The sequence below is a fragment of the Choloepus didactylus genome, chromosome 1, assembly GCF_015220235.1.
Source record: "Choloepus didactylus isolate mChoDid1 chromosome 1, mChoDid1.pri, whole genome shotgun sequence".
NCBI lineage: Eukaryota > Metazoa > Chordata > Mammalia > Pilosa > Megalonychidae > Choloepus > Choloepus didactylus.
This window is the reverse complement of record NC_051307.1, coordinates 171,399,918-171,413,630: the sequence shown is the minus strand read 5'-3', so window position 1 is coordinate 171,413,630 and position 13,713 is coordinate 171,399,918. Positions and strand designations below refer to the sequence as shown.

The 13,713-nt window shown below is 36.8% G+C and overlaps 1 protein-coding gene across 1 annotated transcript in view; it reads right to left on the bottom strand.

Moving 5' to 3' along the window:
- Positions 1-3,867: 3,867 nt before the first annotated feature.
- Positions 3,868-13,713, bottom strand: part of KCNH8 (potassium voltage-gated channel subfamily H member 8) — a 449,367-nt gene continuing 439,521 nt past the window's right edge. Inside the window, exon 16 of the mRNA XM_037828156.1 lies at positions 3,868-4,572. Within this exon, the coding sequence (XP_037684084.1) occupies positions 3,868-4,572 (705 nt within the window). The remainder of the gene's footprint in view (positions 4,573-13,713) is intronic.

Genomic DNA, 13,713 nt, shown 5'->3' with positions numbered 1-13,713 from the left:
ATTTTCCTTAAGGATAAAATCATAATCTTGACATTAGCAATTCCATTCCACACAGGGGCCAGCTACAGTAATTGTCATTCTCTAATCAAATAGTTGTCTGGCTTCAATACAAATATGATTCCTCCCTATGGGGAGAAACTGACCAGATTGTGAAAATTCAAAAGCTAAAATGCGTTTTGGCATTGTCTTTCCTGACTAGAAAATCTATAAGAAGCAAGAAAACAAAGATCTACAACAAATCAAGAGATTCCATTGCATGGTACATAGTAGGAATTCAATCATTATTAGTTTAATTAAGAAATGAATTTTTCAAAGATCTCTTGGAAAAAAGTGATCAATCACTTTCATCGAAAAAACACTGATATGTTAGGAACTGATGGAAATAATATTGCACATAATGTTCAGTTTTAAGCGACTTGATTCTATCTGGCCCACCTACCATAGAACCAACTCCTCATTAGCCAAGGATCAATTAGGCTGCTTAAGGCAATGATTCTGAGTCTGTTCCCTGGTATGTCTATGTCAAAACCACTTGGGACCTAGCCCATATCTTAGGTGATAGGGTCCCGAAATCTCTTATTTTAATAAGATCCCTAGAGATATGTTATTCAAACTAAAATTTAAGAACCACTGATTTAGAAGTTAACCAGGCATCTCAATTAGACAATTAAAGACTTAGGACTTTCTCTAATAGAATTTAGATGCTAGTCCACTTAGACCACTAGAGCAATGTTTCTCAATCTTTAGTGCTCGTAGGTCACCTAGGGCATTTACAAAACTAGATTCCCAGGCCTAGGGATTGAGTTGAAGCTAGGTTTTCTGCATTTTAAACATGCACATCATGTGATTTTTATGCAACATTCTGCCAACCCAGTGCAAAGGCCCTCTGGAAAATAATGCTCCTGTTGAATAGTTATTTAGCCTCTGAGAGGACAGTTTCTCTGTTAGGGATCTTACTACTTCTCAAGGCAATGAACTCCATTTGTAAGTAGCTTTACTTGCCAGATATTTTTTTTTGTTGTTGAATTAAAATAAAGTCTCATATAATCTGTCTGGTTCTTTAAATTAGAATGACACAGAAGACATTAGTCCCCAATATTATTTTTTAAAAAATATACTTGATCAAAAAAATAAGTGCTTTTGTTCCCTTGGACCCTTGTATTATTTTTCCAGTAGAGGGTGGGTAGATGAAGAAAATGTGGAGATCCAGAAATGTATCCCTGATGAGAAGACAGGGTGTCTGATATTTGCATAGTAGCAACATTTAGAAAACCAAACATTTAAGGAAATTTGGAATTCTCATTTCCTACAGTAACATCACAGAGCACATAAGCAAAAACAGACCCAAACTTATGCTTTCCTGGACATGGGAGAGTCCTGATTGAGTGATGTTGAAGAAGGAAAGGGCAATAAGGAATACGGCAAGGCTGATTCAGATGAGGCCAATGCCTTCCTGAAGGAGTCAATGGGAACCGTTAATTCTCCTGGGTGCTCCTCGTTCTTATCCCAGCCACAGATCCACCTAGGGCAGGTTCGCATGCTCAGTAAGAAATAGGTACCGAGAAGATGATTGGATGGAAAAACACAGGCATGTTTCTGGGCATTTCACTGGGACCTCCCCAAAGCCTTAGAGCTTAACTAATTGTATGCCTACTTCTAAAAACAAATATTTTATTCACATATTTTGAAAGGAATTACTTACTAGTAAAATTTCAAAAGCAACAAGATTTGGACATGGAGGGAGGGGTTCCCAGGGTGGTGATGAGGTGCCAGGTCTATCATTTACACAAAAAAATGTGATAGGGAAATTTAAACAATCTGTGAACAAATTATTCATTTTCAAAATGGGAATAGTAATAGAAGCTAATTTTTTATATTGTGAAGATTATATGACAAAGCATGATGTGTGTTAATTCCTGGACCTCTGTTGGCACGTAGTCAGTGTTTAAAACAAGAATGTCAGTTATTTTCATGAGTATAGTGCTAGTTTGCAAGAAGACATTCATGGACCAACAGCAGTTAGCTCTTTTGAACAGTACTTAAAGTGATTACATAGGTCAGTATGAGCAAAAGGGGGAAAAAGAATGAATAGATGAAATCCAGAATGATGCTTTTGCTTCCATTTTCCCCTTTAGCTTAAGGAGAGACTGCATTTTGGAAATAGGGAAATAGAAGATGTTGAGTTTTGAGTGACCTGCCTCATAAACATGTACTGGTTTCATTTTTTAAGAGAAGATTTCTCTCCTCTCAGTTGCTCTAGCCAGTTCTGGGTGCAAGATTCACACAACATCAGAAGTCTTGGTTTGCTCACATGTTTTTAATGACACAATTCTCAGATTGTTTATTCTTTGTGGGAGAAAATAAGAAACAGGAGCACTCCAGAATGTGAATTCAATATGTCTTCTAGAAATCTCTGGGACAACGAGGCACAAAATGTTCTTAAACATAAAATAAATTTTAAGTAAATGTGCTTAAATAATGATCAAGCCCAGCATCTGAATTTACATGTTGGTGTGAGATGTAGGGAGCATTACGGGCTGTAGACCACTCCAGCACCCTAGCTGTACGATTTCAGTTTCTTCTGCAAAATGGAAATGAAAACACCTGCCCTGCTTGGCTTACAAGGCTGTTGAGTACTGCTACAAAAATATAAAGCGCTGACCCAATGCAAGCTGGCATCACTCTTTTTTGAGTGGTACCCCAGAATTCTTGGCTCCATTTTGGAATTCTATAATCTCTCCTGAAAGGAGAGCACAGGGAAAGGACAAACCCAAGATTTTCTCCCTCATTTTGAGTCAAAAAATGGCTCAAAAGTAAATATGATATATTCCACAGACCAGTTTTGGGTTCTTGGACCACAAAGAATGATGCCTGGGGGAGAGACTTTGTTTACGTTGGCCCAGTGGGTAGAGCCCTAATTCAGGCCATTGATGTGACCCGACAGAGACTAGATGGAGCCCTCCCCACTGCCATTCCAAAGCTCCTGTTGCTGTCACTCAGTCCATATTTTTATTTCATTAATAAAGTATGACCTCACTTTTCTTTTGTAATCTAGAAGTGTGAGGATACATCTGTGGCAAACTGCATGCAGCTAAAAGGGGGATTCCTTTTGAAACTACATCCTCTTAATAATAAATAATTTTAATCTACTATACATAGCAGTAGTGCTTTTCTTGTTAAAACAGCAAGCTTTTTTTCTTTTTTTACCAAAATGAAAAGAAAACATTATTTCTTTATAAATATTTTAAATAATTTAAATACATATTTCATACCAAGGATATAAAAATAGCCTTTTTTGATAAATAAAGACATTTTCATTTACATGGCAAATGACGTGCAATAGCTAACCACTGGCTACCAGCTCTATTTGACTGATTGTCTAGGAGATGACATGCAGTGATAATTGTCCCTTTGCCTTCACAAAAAGAAAAATAGATCAGCAGGGTCTTTGCACTCCTGGGGACAACAGTGCTATGGATATTGTTCAGGAATGACAAACAGGCACTCAGGATAAACCTTTGCTGCACTTCACAAAAGCCACCTAGGACAAAACTAATTCACAAATTCTTTGTCTGGGACTTCTAGCTGCTTAGACCCTCAGGGTCTTTGGACTTTGACCAGTGTCTGTCAAACAGACCAGTAAGTTAATATCTGTACAGAAAAAAATGTTTCTATTATGCTTCTAGGACCGAGAAATTGTTTGCTACAGTATGGAGGTGGTTTTGCCTTTCCCTGGCTCTTCACACTCTCTTCTGCAGGATTCCTGACTTTGCCCAGTCTTCATGCCTGCCAAAGGCAAAAAAGGCAAACTAAAGCTGTCATGCAGTGATAGGTTTGAAATTGGCAGCTGCTTCACATGCACTGAAATCATACATTTATGGCTTTGTTGTCTTTCACTTCTGCTGTGCTTGTAACAACTTCCAGAGGGAAATTTTCCAAGGTTTTGGTAGAGATTGATGCCACGCCTTCCCGGTCCCAAGATCCTGGTAAGTTTTCCAGACTGAAGGAACTAACTGCTCCCTGACTGAAGCTGCCCTCCTCTGATCTGCTTGGGAGAACCAGGTGCAAAGACGTTTCTGAGGAGGAACAGGCAGAGGATGAGAGAGTCGCTGAAATGGACTGCAGAGGCGTCAGGGTAGTATCTGAGTGTGGAGAGGCGCACCTTAAAAATTGCAAATGACCTTCTTGGACAACTTGGTAATGGGAAGGTGAATATTCAAGGTTTGGAGAGTGATAAAGTTCACCATCTGCAGGATTTGACGCATGAGCTCCTGTTCGTTGGGGGCTGCTTCCCCCAGAGAAGGGATCCACACTCCAAATGTCTGAGGTGACGTTACTGTGATAAAGCTGTGCTTGGGTGCAAGCAGTTCCACCTGCTTGCAAGTGTAGGCAAGGTTGGTGAGTACTCCACGTCATCCTGGTCTGTAAGCTCTCTCTGGAGGGACACGCAGAGGCAGAGTGCAGAGAGCAAAATCGCGACGGCTGCTGAGGTGACAGAACATTTTCCAGAAGCTGCATCACATTCCTCATGTCTTTCCCTAATTGGGAGACTTCCTGGTTCAGTGCCGTTACCTGTGTGGAGGAAGCAAAGCAAAACGCAACCGTCAGAGATGTGCAGTAGAGATGAGATTTCAGAGCAGGTGGCAAGGAAGTGAGATTTCTCAACAAGACGGTCCACAGGGCTGCTCCATCAGCAACTCCAACCAGGTCTAAAGGGTAAATGGCTGGGCATTTGGATGGACACACATTGTGATCTAAAGCTATCCTCATTCTGAGGGACACTAGAGGCATAAATAGTCTGGAGTTTTAACCAGTGATTCTCGGTTTCTGAACAGAATTAGAGATGTGGGACCACCATTGCTTGTTTCTTAAATGCTGATGGTATCTCTTGCACTCTCTGAATCAGTGGCATACCGAATGGTACACACAAATCATCCCAGAAACCTCAGAACAGTGTGGAGTGGTGCATATTGTATGCGAAGCACTCTGGGAAGTACCGAGTCAGAGTAGAACCCAGAAAATGGTAGCTCTTACTTTTGTCATTCACAGGTTGAGATCTATGCTTATTATAGCTTCAGAGACAAACTGGACTTCAGTGAGGGTGAGGGTGCTAAGCAAGAACTCAGAGAAGACTTACTAGGGAGAGTTCATGGAAAAAAGAAAGAAAGCTGAAAAAATGAGAGTTGGAAAGAAATAAAAATAACTTGCTAGGTATATAAGTACAGATAAGTACTGTGGGACACAGGGGAGTCTTGTAGTCCATTGGGGAACCTGGAATGCAATGGCATTATAATCCAAATTGTGTGGTGTGTGCTTCATTCAGTTTTCTAGGTGAGGCATTTAGCTTTCATTAAATTCGCAAAGTGGACATAAACCCCCCAAAACCAAGAACCATGGAGTCTTCGTTTTTGTTTTACACTTGAAAGCAATAATAAAAATCACTGGAGGATTTTTACCCCTAACAATCACATCACCTTTTTAAGCATGGAAGGCCACCTGAAGATTGAATTTAATTTACCAATTTTCAAAAGTGTTCATATTCCTCAAGTACGGAAAACCTATATTTCAGAAAGCAGGATTCATATATTTTCCAGTCTTTGGTTAGATTTGTAACAATAACAGAATGCTGTAATATACCTTCAGTACTGTAATGATTTTTAATTTTATTTTATAGAGAATCTCCTGATGAGTGTTTTACTAACATGAACTTCAAAACTCCAAGTAGAAGCAGCTGAACCCATTGGCTAAATACCATAAGAAGAAAAAAAAAAATTGTCAGTTCAACCTTGATGATGCCAAAACCAAAATTACAGTTTGGGGCAGACCTTCTTTAACATTTAAAAATACAATTCCTGATTCATCCAGCAACTCTACTTCCTGTGAGTACATTCTGAATAATTCTCCCTGGCAGGCCACTCAGGAGGTAATACCATTCAAAATCAGGCATTTTAGACAGGCCAGAAGGGAGTTTTTCTGTGGTTCAGGCAACCAACTGGCAACACCTGCCCTTAAATTTGCCAGGCCAAAACTATTTTTGCCTTGCTACTGTCATGAAATTCAAGGGATTCAACTGAATACTTGTCCAGTCTTTTGAGCAAATCTACAACTGCTTGGATTAAAAAAAGATACCTCAGAGCTTCACATTTAAGAAGTGGAGCAGTGAATCTGAGAAAAATTCAATGCATTTTGAAATTTTCACTACAGATCATCAATATCATCACCTGCAAAGCCTCATATCGAAAGTGCAGGGATCATACTTAAATCAATAACATGGGATTTCTGCACTGCAGACATTTACCTGAGATTGCACCTTGAATTATCTCTTCTACCAAAAATTCATAAGAGAAGTCTAACACAAAAACAAGAGAGTCAAAGGGATATTAACCATGCATTCATGTAGTTGTCTAAGCTTAATTCCTGTATCAAGCTCATGAGCTCAGCTCCCTATAAAAATGCTTTCAAGTAGCCTTTTATTGAAGACTGCATTAAAATACAGCCTTTGAATAGCAATTTTTCATTTTAGGCACATCAACAATTATTCAATAAAGGTATACATTTATAAAACAAAGTGCTTTTAGGTACATTCTCCCTACTGGACTAAAAAACAGACCTAAGATAGGCAGGGGTACATTCTTACTATTTCTTCAACTATATAATGGGGAAACTAAGACCTAGAGGTCAAATGACAGTTAAAGAAATATTGCTTGAGAGAGAGTTGAGAATTTTTTGCTAAAGTGGTCAGAATTTGTGAAGAACATGGATGTGTAAAAATGTAGCTCATGTGTAGAAGCTGTCTGAAATGTTAATTAAACATCGAATAAATAGTGTCATCTCTAAACAAACGAGACTGAGTAAACACAATGAAATCTCTTCATAACAAATTACATGCATGCAAAAATAAAGAGTTTGCAACAAGGGAAAATCTAGAACCAGGGAACATGTTAATACAGGCACATTTCTGAGGAACTGTTTTCCTAGCTTTCAAATTAAGCAGATATTTTCTCATGATTTCCATGATTGAAATATCTTTCTCTGGCCACATTTTTGGCATATAACTTTTACAGTGCATTTGCCATTTGCCACAACTTTGAGGCCATGAACTTTGAATGGGAATCTAGGGTCTTGACTGTCTCTAGGAAAATGTAAACGAGTTAACATTTTCAGAAAACAAAATTACTGTACTAGCTGGAACTAAAAGGAGCAAAGAACTCAAGGAAGTAGAGAAGCTTTCTTTAGCTCTAGAGGGTAATGATCAATTTATGTTAGGGAAGATTTCTGTCGCTGTGTCTCTGGAGATACACCCCTGCACCTTATTAAAGTTACATAAGGCAAGCGATCCACATTAACTAAGGGATCTCTCCCTTTACAGGGACAAAGCCAGCTGTCAGAAGGAGAGACAGCATCTCCTGGAGGTGGAGACCCTGTAACACAAGGTGACAACATATTTCCACAGATAATGCAGTGAAGTCTGGAAGATCAGCTTTACTGCACTTTTATTTACTGCTTCCTGCTGGGCTTGCTAACAAAAGTCATTCGAAAACAGGAAAGACCTTGGTCTTAAATGTAGAAGGCACAGAATGCAGTGTCTCTACTTTTTATGGGTGAAGAGGCTCCAGCGCTTTCCCACAGCTTGGTAAGAAGACATGCATTTGCTAAAAGGGGTTATTGTGGCTACTTTAGGCTCCTTCCACTTAAGGACATATGACCCCAAACTATAATTTAAAACCAAAGTACTGGAATTCTGCAAAGAGGTAGATTAGTTTACATAAAAAAAAAAAAAAAAAAAAAAAAAGGTCATTCACAGCAAATGAACCAAAATCTGTAACTGGCCCTCTTTGTTTCAAATAAATATATAAAGAGTAGTTATTATGAATGCTAATGTCATATACATTTTCCAAACCAAATCCTTGACTATCCCTTAGTTTCTAACAGCCAGTTTCGAATGGCTGTTCATAATTAAGAATGCCTTCCCTCTGTGTTTCCTTCATAATTGTAGAAACGGGTCTCTACTAGATTTTACTTGTCTTACTGCTTTTTCACTTCTCCCAGCGTAAACTTGATTTCTGTGAATAGTTTTAATTTTCTGAAAAATTTCTCCTATTTACTGGACTACACATCAAATAACCACATTATGAATGCCAAGTGACTAATTCAATTAAGTTATTCAGAATTGCTTATCAGCTGAAATTTGGCAAAGCTTTTCAGATCCCCAATTGCTCTGGATAGCTATTTTAGATGTGGCTTCCCAATTCTTTCTAAAGATAAAGGATAAAGAAAACATATCTTAATACACATTCTTCTCTTACTTGTGTATTGAGTTACATTTTCTCTATCATTTTCTTTTTCTTCTTTTTCTTCTCCTACCTCCTCCTCCTTCCTTTCCTCCTCCTTCTTCTCCTCCTTCTTATCCTTCTGTGGAAAGAATCCATGAGTCTGGAATTTAAAGTTGTTGCCCACAAATCCCAAACCTGTTCACCATCACCATCTGCATAGCCAATTGTTTCCATCCAAGATTTCTCTATCCCTTCCAAAGTCCCAACTGTTAGAAAGAAGTGATGAAAACACCATCTGTACATCCAAGTGGTTGTTTTCTATCCAAACTTGTGGAGCCCCTGAAGATTCCACCCTGTCCTTTACTTCCAATATCATGCATTAGCCACACATTAGCTGTTTAGCAGGTCTGCAGGTAGTGTATTTGCTCCCGTTGAGCAGCATCTCCTTTGATGAAAAGAAAAGCAAATGTAATAACTGACTTGCCAACTATCCATGATGATCCACATATTGATCTTTCTATACTTCTAATCAGAAAAACATTGACTCCCACAACTTTTCTATTTCTCCCACATCCAGGTTTCCTCAGAATTTCTGTTGGCTTAGAAATATTTCATTATTTTTCTATATTTGCAGAATCTTTTTTCCCCCTCTCACATATAATTAGCTCCATTGATGTATTATTACTTCTCATCGCCCTCTGTGTCATATTTCCACAAGGGCTTTGTTGTAAGGATTAAATAATATAATGGATTAAATAATATAATACAACTGCTATTATGTCAGAACCCCAGGTGGCTGGATCTGATAATGTAACACGAGCACTAAGCTTAGTTGAGAACTTCTGTTAGGTAGGGAAAACTAATCCAGGTTACTGTTAACCCTGAAGAAAATATAAACCACGATGTAGATAACTTCTTCTCTACCTCAGCATGGAGAGATAAATCATTCCAGTTAACACTTTTACATAGTTAATATTGGATGAAACTAAGTTTCTGATTTTCTTTATTGCCTTGCATGGATTATTGCAGTAGCAAATAGTAACAGCAATAATTGGGGTCACTGCAAAATGTTGATTGAGACTCTATATTTATAGTAAGTTTAGAAAAATACCAGGCAAATGGGTGGAGAATTCTCTGTAACAATATGTGTGCTAAAGTACAAGATGTGCAGCCTGGTTATTGATCAGACTGAATAAGGAACAATGAGGGGTGGGGAAGGGGTGGATGCAGTGGGTATTTATTGTTCTGTATAGTAGCTCCAGCCCCTGCACAAATCCTATCACACAGTAGGTACGCTTTAAATCTTTGTTGGTATCTGAATGCACAGTGAAGAGTAAATTGCATGGATAACTTCCTGGTGAGTGTTTCTGTTATTTTCAATTTAACTTGAATAACTCATTTTCACAATCTATCCTAAACACCACTTCAAGTCACAGAAGTGTCACATATGTCTTGCAGGTAAGGATGCTTCAGAGCAGTCTCCACCCTTTCAATATGGGAAATTTTAAAACATTGGTACTGGTGACCTGTTGCCCTGATAACACTGCTTATTGTCAGCTTTTACAGTTGAATTATGTGCTCTTCTGTGCCTTTGGATTGTGCCTTTTGGGATCAGAAGTGTGAGTTTCATAATGAAGATGAGGAAAAAGAAGTCTTAACAATACTGTTAGTTTCACAGAGAAAATACTTTCCTTTCCTAGTATATTATTCATGTTTTACATTTTTCAGTCTAGGTTATTAGTGTGGCATGCTTTATGGGCTTTCAGTTTAACTGGAACTTTAGTTGACAGGCAGAGAAAAAAAATGTGATTTCCATTTTGGTGTATTCAGTGAGCAGATGGGGAATGCATCTGTTGATATAATCTTAGCTTGAAGAGTTCTTGACCTGTCACTCAATTTTTGCCAAACATGTACACATTTTCCTGCTAGACACAATTTTCCTAAATTCAGGGGTACTAATTATACCAATCCTCTCCCCCTACCAGGAAAACACATACATTTTTATAAGCTCTGATTCAGGTAATTAAATGTTCTTTCATTTAATCTTTTGTTATGTTGCATATTTACCATGAGATTCACAAGAGTTCAATCAAACTCCATAAGCAGGCAAAACAAAAAAGATGATCTGCATAATTTCATCCTTGTGTCTTTTGCTTCACAAAGCATTTCAAAAACAAGTAACAGTTCTTTTATCTGTCAGCTAAAATAATAATCATCTTTGGCACTTGCATAAGTTTCACCCAAATGAGGATCTCAACCTCATTACTAATGAAAGTTGTAAATCCTCATCTACAGCTGGAATGACTAAAATGTTGGGAGGTGAAATGCCTTGCCCAGGGTCAGACAGGAATAATACCCAGGTCTTTACTTTAACAGGCGCAGCTGATGTCTCTTAATTTATAGTGAGAAGAATTACAAGTTTAGCATTACCAGTACAAAATGACCAATGATAGTCCCTGAAAGTGATTACTTCAATGGCTTCAGTGAATTTCTCCAGGCTTATGTATTTATGATGTTAACTATACTATGGTAATCCATTATTTATCAATCCTTTGACTGCTTTCCTCATCTATTTTCCTGGTTCCCATGGAACTAAGTTTGATTAGTATCTGAATTGCTCTCTAGCTAAGCCAGCCTCACTGCTGCCAGTAAACATCAAACAAAAGTTTATCCCTTCTCAGAATACCAGTGGTATATAGCAGTGTGTCTCAAACTTGCATGTGCATAGGAATCACTGGGGATCTTGATAAAATGTATGTTCTGATTCAGTAGGTCTGGGGAGAGGTCAGGAAATCTGCTTTTCTAACAAGCTCCCACTTGATGTTGATGCTGCTGGTTTGACTCTTATGGAATGTCTTTTTGATTAACTCTTTGAGTCCTATGCTTTCAGTAAGGGCTTAAAATTTCATCTAGCCAACTTTTCTCAATTCCTTTAAGAAGTCCAGAGGTGAAGTTGTCTTATCAGGAAGTACACGGCTTTCACTTGTCTTACATTCTGTGTTATTAGCAACCAGTGGTGTACATTTTCTAGATCCATTAACTCATTGGGAGTTGATAATGGTGATATTCTAACTCTGCAACATTTTATTTGGCTGAAATAATTTTATAAAGTGATGCTTCCCCTCATTGCCTATTTGGTTTCCCCAGTTAATACAGGAAGACAGGAGAAAAGTTTGATTTTTCCCATTTTAAGAAATTAATTTTAAATATAAATCATCATCCTCTGAAGGTGACCAATTGGGTTTTTAAAATAAATATTATGACAAATTCATGAATTTAGACATATTTTATAAGTTTCAATCCATTGTATTTCTTATCCTTATTGAAGCTCAATTTATCCCATCTTTGGCCAGTGAGAGAATCTTCACGTTTGCTCTTGAGTTCTTTTGATATCACCCTAGTGGTGTCTGGTAAATTTCTTACTGTCTAGTATAAGTAAGTGTTTCAGACTCATTCTATATATTTCCTGCCCCAGGAGTGGAACCGGTAATTTACCCAAGAAATTCTGGCTTCTTTTAGTGAGAGATGGTATTTCAAGACCATAGCCTAGGTGCTAGGATACTCACTGGAGAACTATGCATATATATAATACTACATAGGTTCATACTCAGATTTCTAATTCTATTTCAGGACTGCAGGTTTTAAATTTAACATTTTCTGTGTTACATTTGTATCTTTCTTCTACACTGTGAATTCTGATAATTAAAGATACAGAGGATAAGAGAATTGGAATATCTCAAAATTATTTATTTGCTTTATCACACATTACACATACAATAATCTCAGTATATTAATACCAAGACTACCATTACAAATTAGGATTATTGAGAACCATTTAAGTGGTTTTTTAATATATGTATTCTATTCTCATTGTCCCTCTTTCATTTTTAATGGTTCTGTTCACTGTCAGAGCATAAGACCATTGCCAACTGCTACTCTCTTTTAATCCTCATTTAGATTTGGCTCTATAAATAAGTACCTATTTAATGTTTATAACTTGTCCTTATGACAATGTCTTTCCAGTTATTTTTGGTTGTCTGAAACTTGCTCTCTAATTCTACAGGAAATGTTTATGGGAACAATGTTCCCTAAGTTCTTGCATATTGATAGCAGATTGATAGTTTCTGGTCAATTTTGCTGGATATAAAATCTTTGGTTGACATTTTCTTTCCTCAAGTATCTTACATATTTTATATGTTACTCTATCTTCTTCTTGCATAGAGTGTGGCTGTCAAAAAGTCTAATGATAGTGTCTTATGTGTCCCTTATAAGATCATTTTGGTTAGATCTTTATTTTAAAGTTCTGTAATTTTATTAGAATGTGTAATTTAAATGTAGTTTTAAATATTTGTCTTTAAATCTCAGAAAGTTTTCTTGAATTCTAGTTTATAGTATTTGCTTAATTTGACTTTTTTGTCAGAGACTTCTACTTTTTGTATATTAGGTGCTCTTTGCTTATCTTCAATTTCATCACTTTCTCGTAAAGCCTTTTTTTAAATCTATTTCTTCATTTAGATTAGATGCTTTAAATTTTCCTCTTTTCAACTTTCAATATCCCATAAGGTGTTATTAGCTAGTTAATTTGCTCTTGCATTGCTTTTAGCTGAGCCTTAATTTCTAAAGTGATCTTTTCACCTCTGCATTTCTTCTTGCATTTCTTTCTCTAACTCATTATTGAGTTCTCCAATTTCATGAAATAGGGAAGAAGAGCTTTAGAGGATATAAAATCTTTAATTCTTTAAAACACGACATCTGAAGACATCATGTTATTTGTAAATACAGATGAAAGTCATTTGGCATGTTATATCATTTTCTATATGTTTAAAATATTTCAAGTTTAAAAAAGAAAAAAATGTTCAGTATGTACAGTAGAATCTTGTTTTTGTAACTGTATCTATCTTCTTAATATACCTGTCTCTATCTTGCTATGTATACCTATGCAGAGTTTATAACAAAGAAACACATTAGCATTTCTAAATCTTTTAAAACTGATTGTCCTCAGCCTTGGAGATGAAAGTGCTTCTGTTTAAACAGCATTTATTAAAGAGTTTGCTAGTGAAATGTGCTTTGAAAGTGAGCTTGCAGACCATCAACTGAAGTCAGCACATGGCTAGGTTGACAGTACTCTGTTACTAATTACCAGATTTGATAAGAAAAATACAGCAAAAAAGTTGGTAAATTACCAGTGGGTTTTCTACCCTTTTATCTACCTTTTTAAACTCTTTATCATATTGTTTCCTTAAATTCACTCCATCATTTTTCAGATTTGGAAATGCTGACATGTGGAATATTCATAAATGGGGAAACAAATATTAAGTATGATTTATTAGGCTTTTTGAAAAACTCTTTCTGATAGATATTGATAATAGTGTTTGTGCACTGTCCATATTCTACAATATATTTTATTAATATCAAAAAATAAATTTTTCCCTCAGACAAG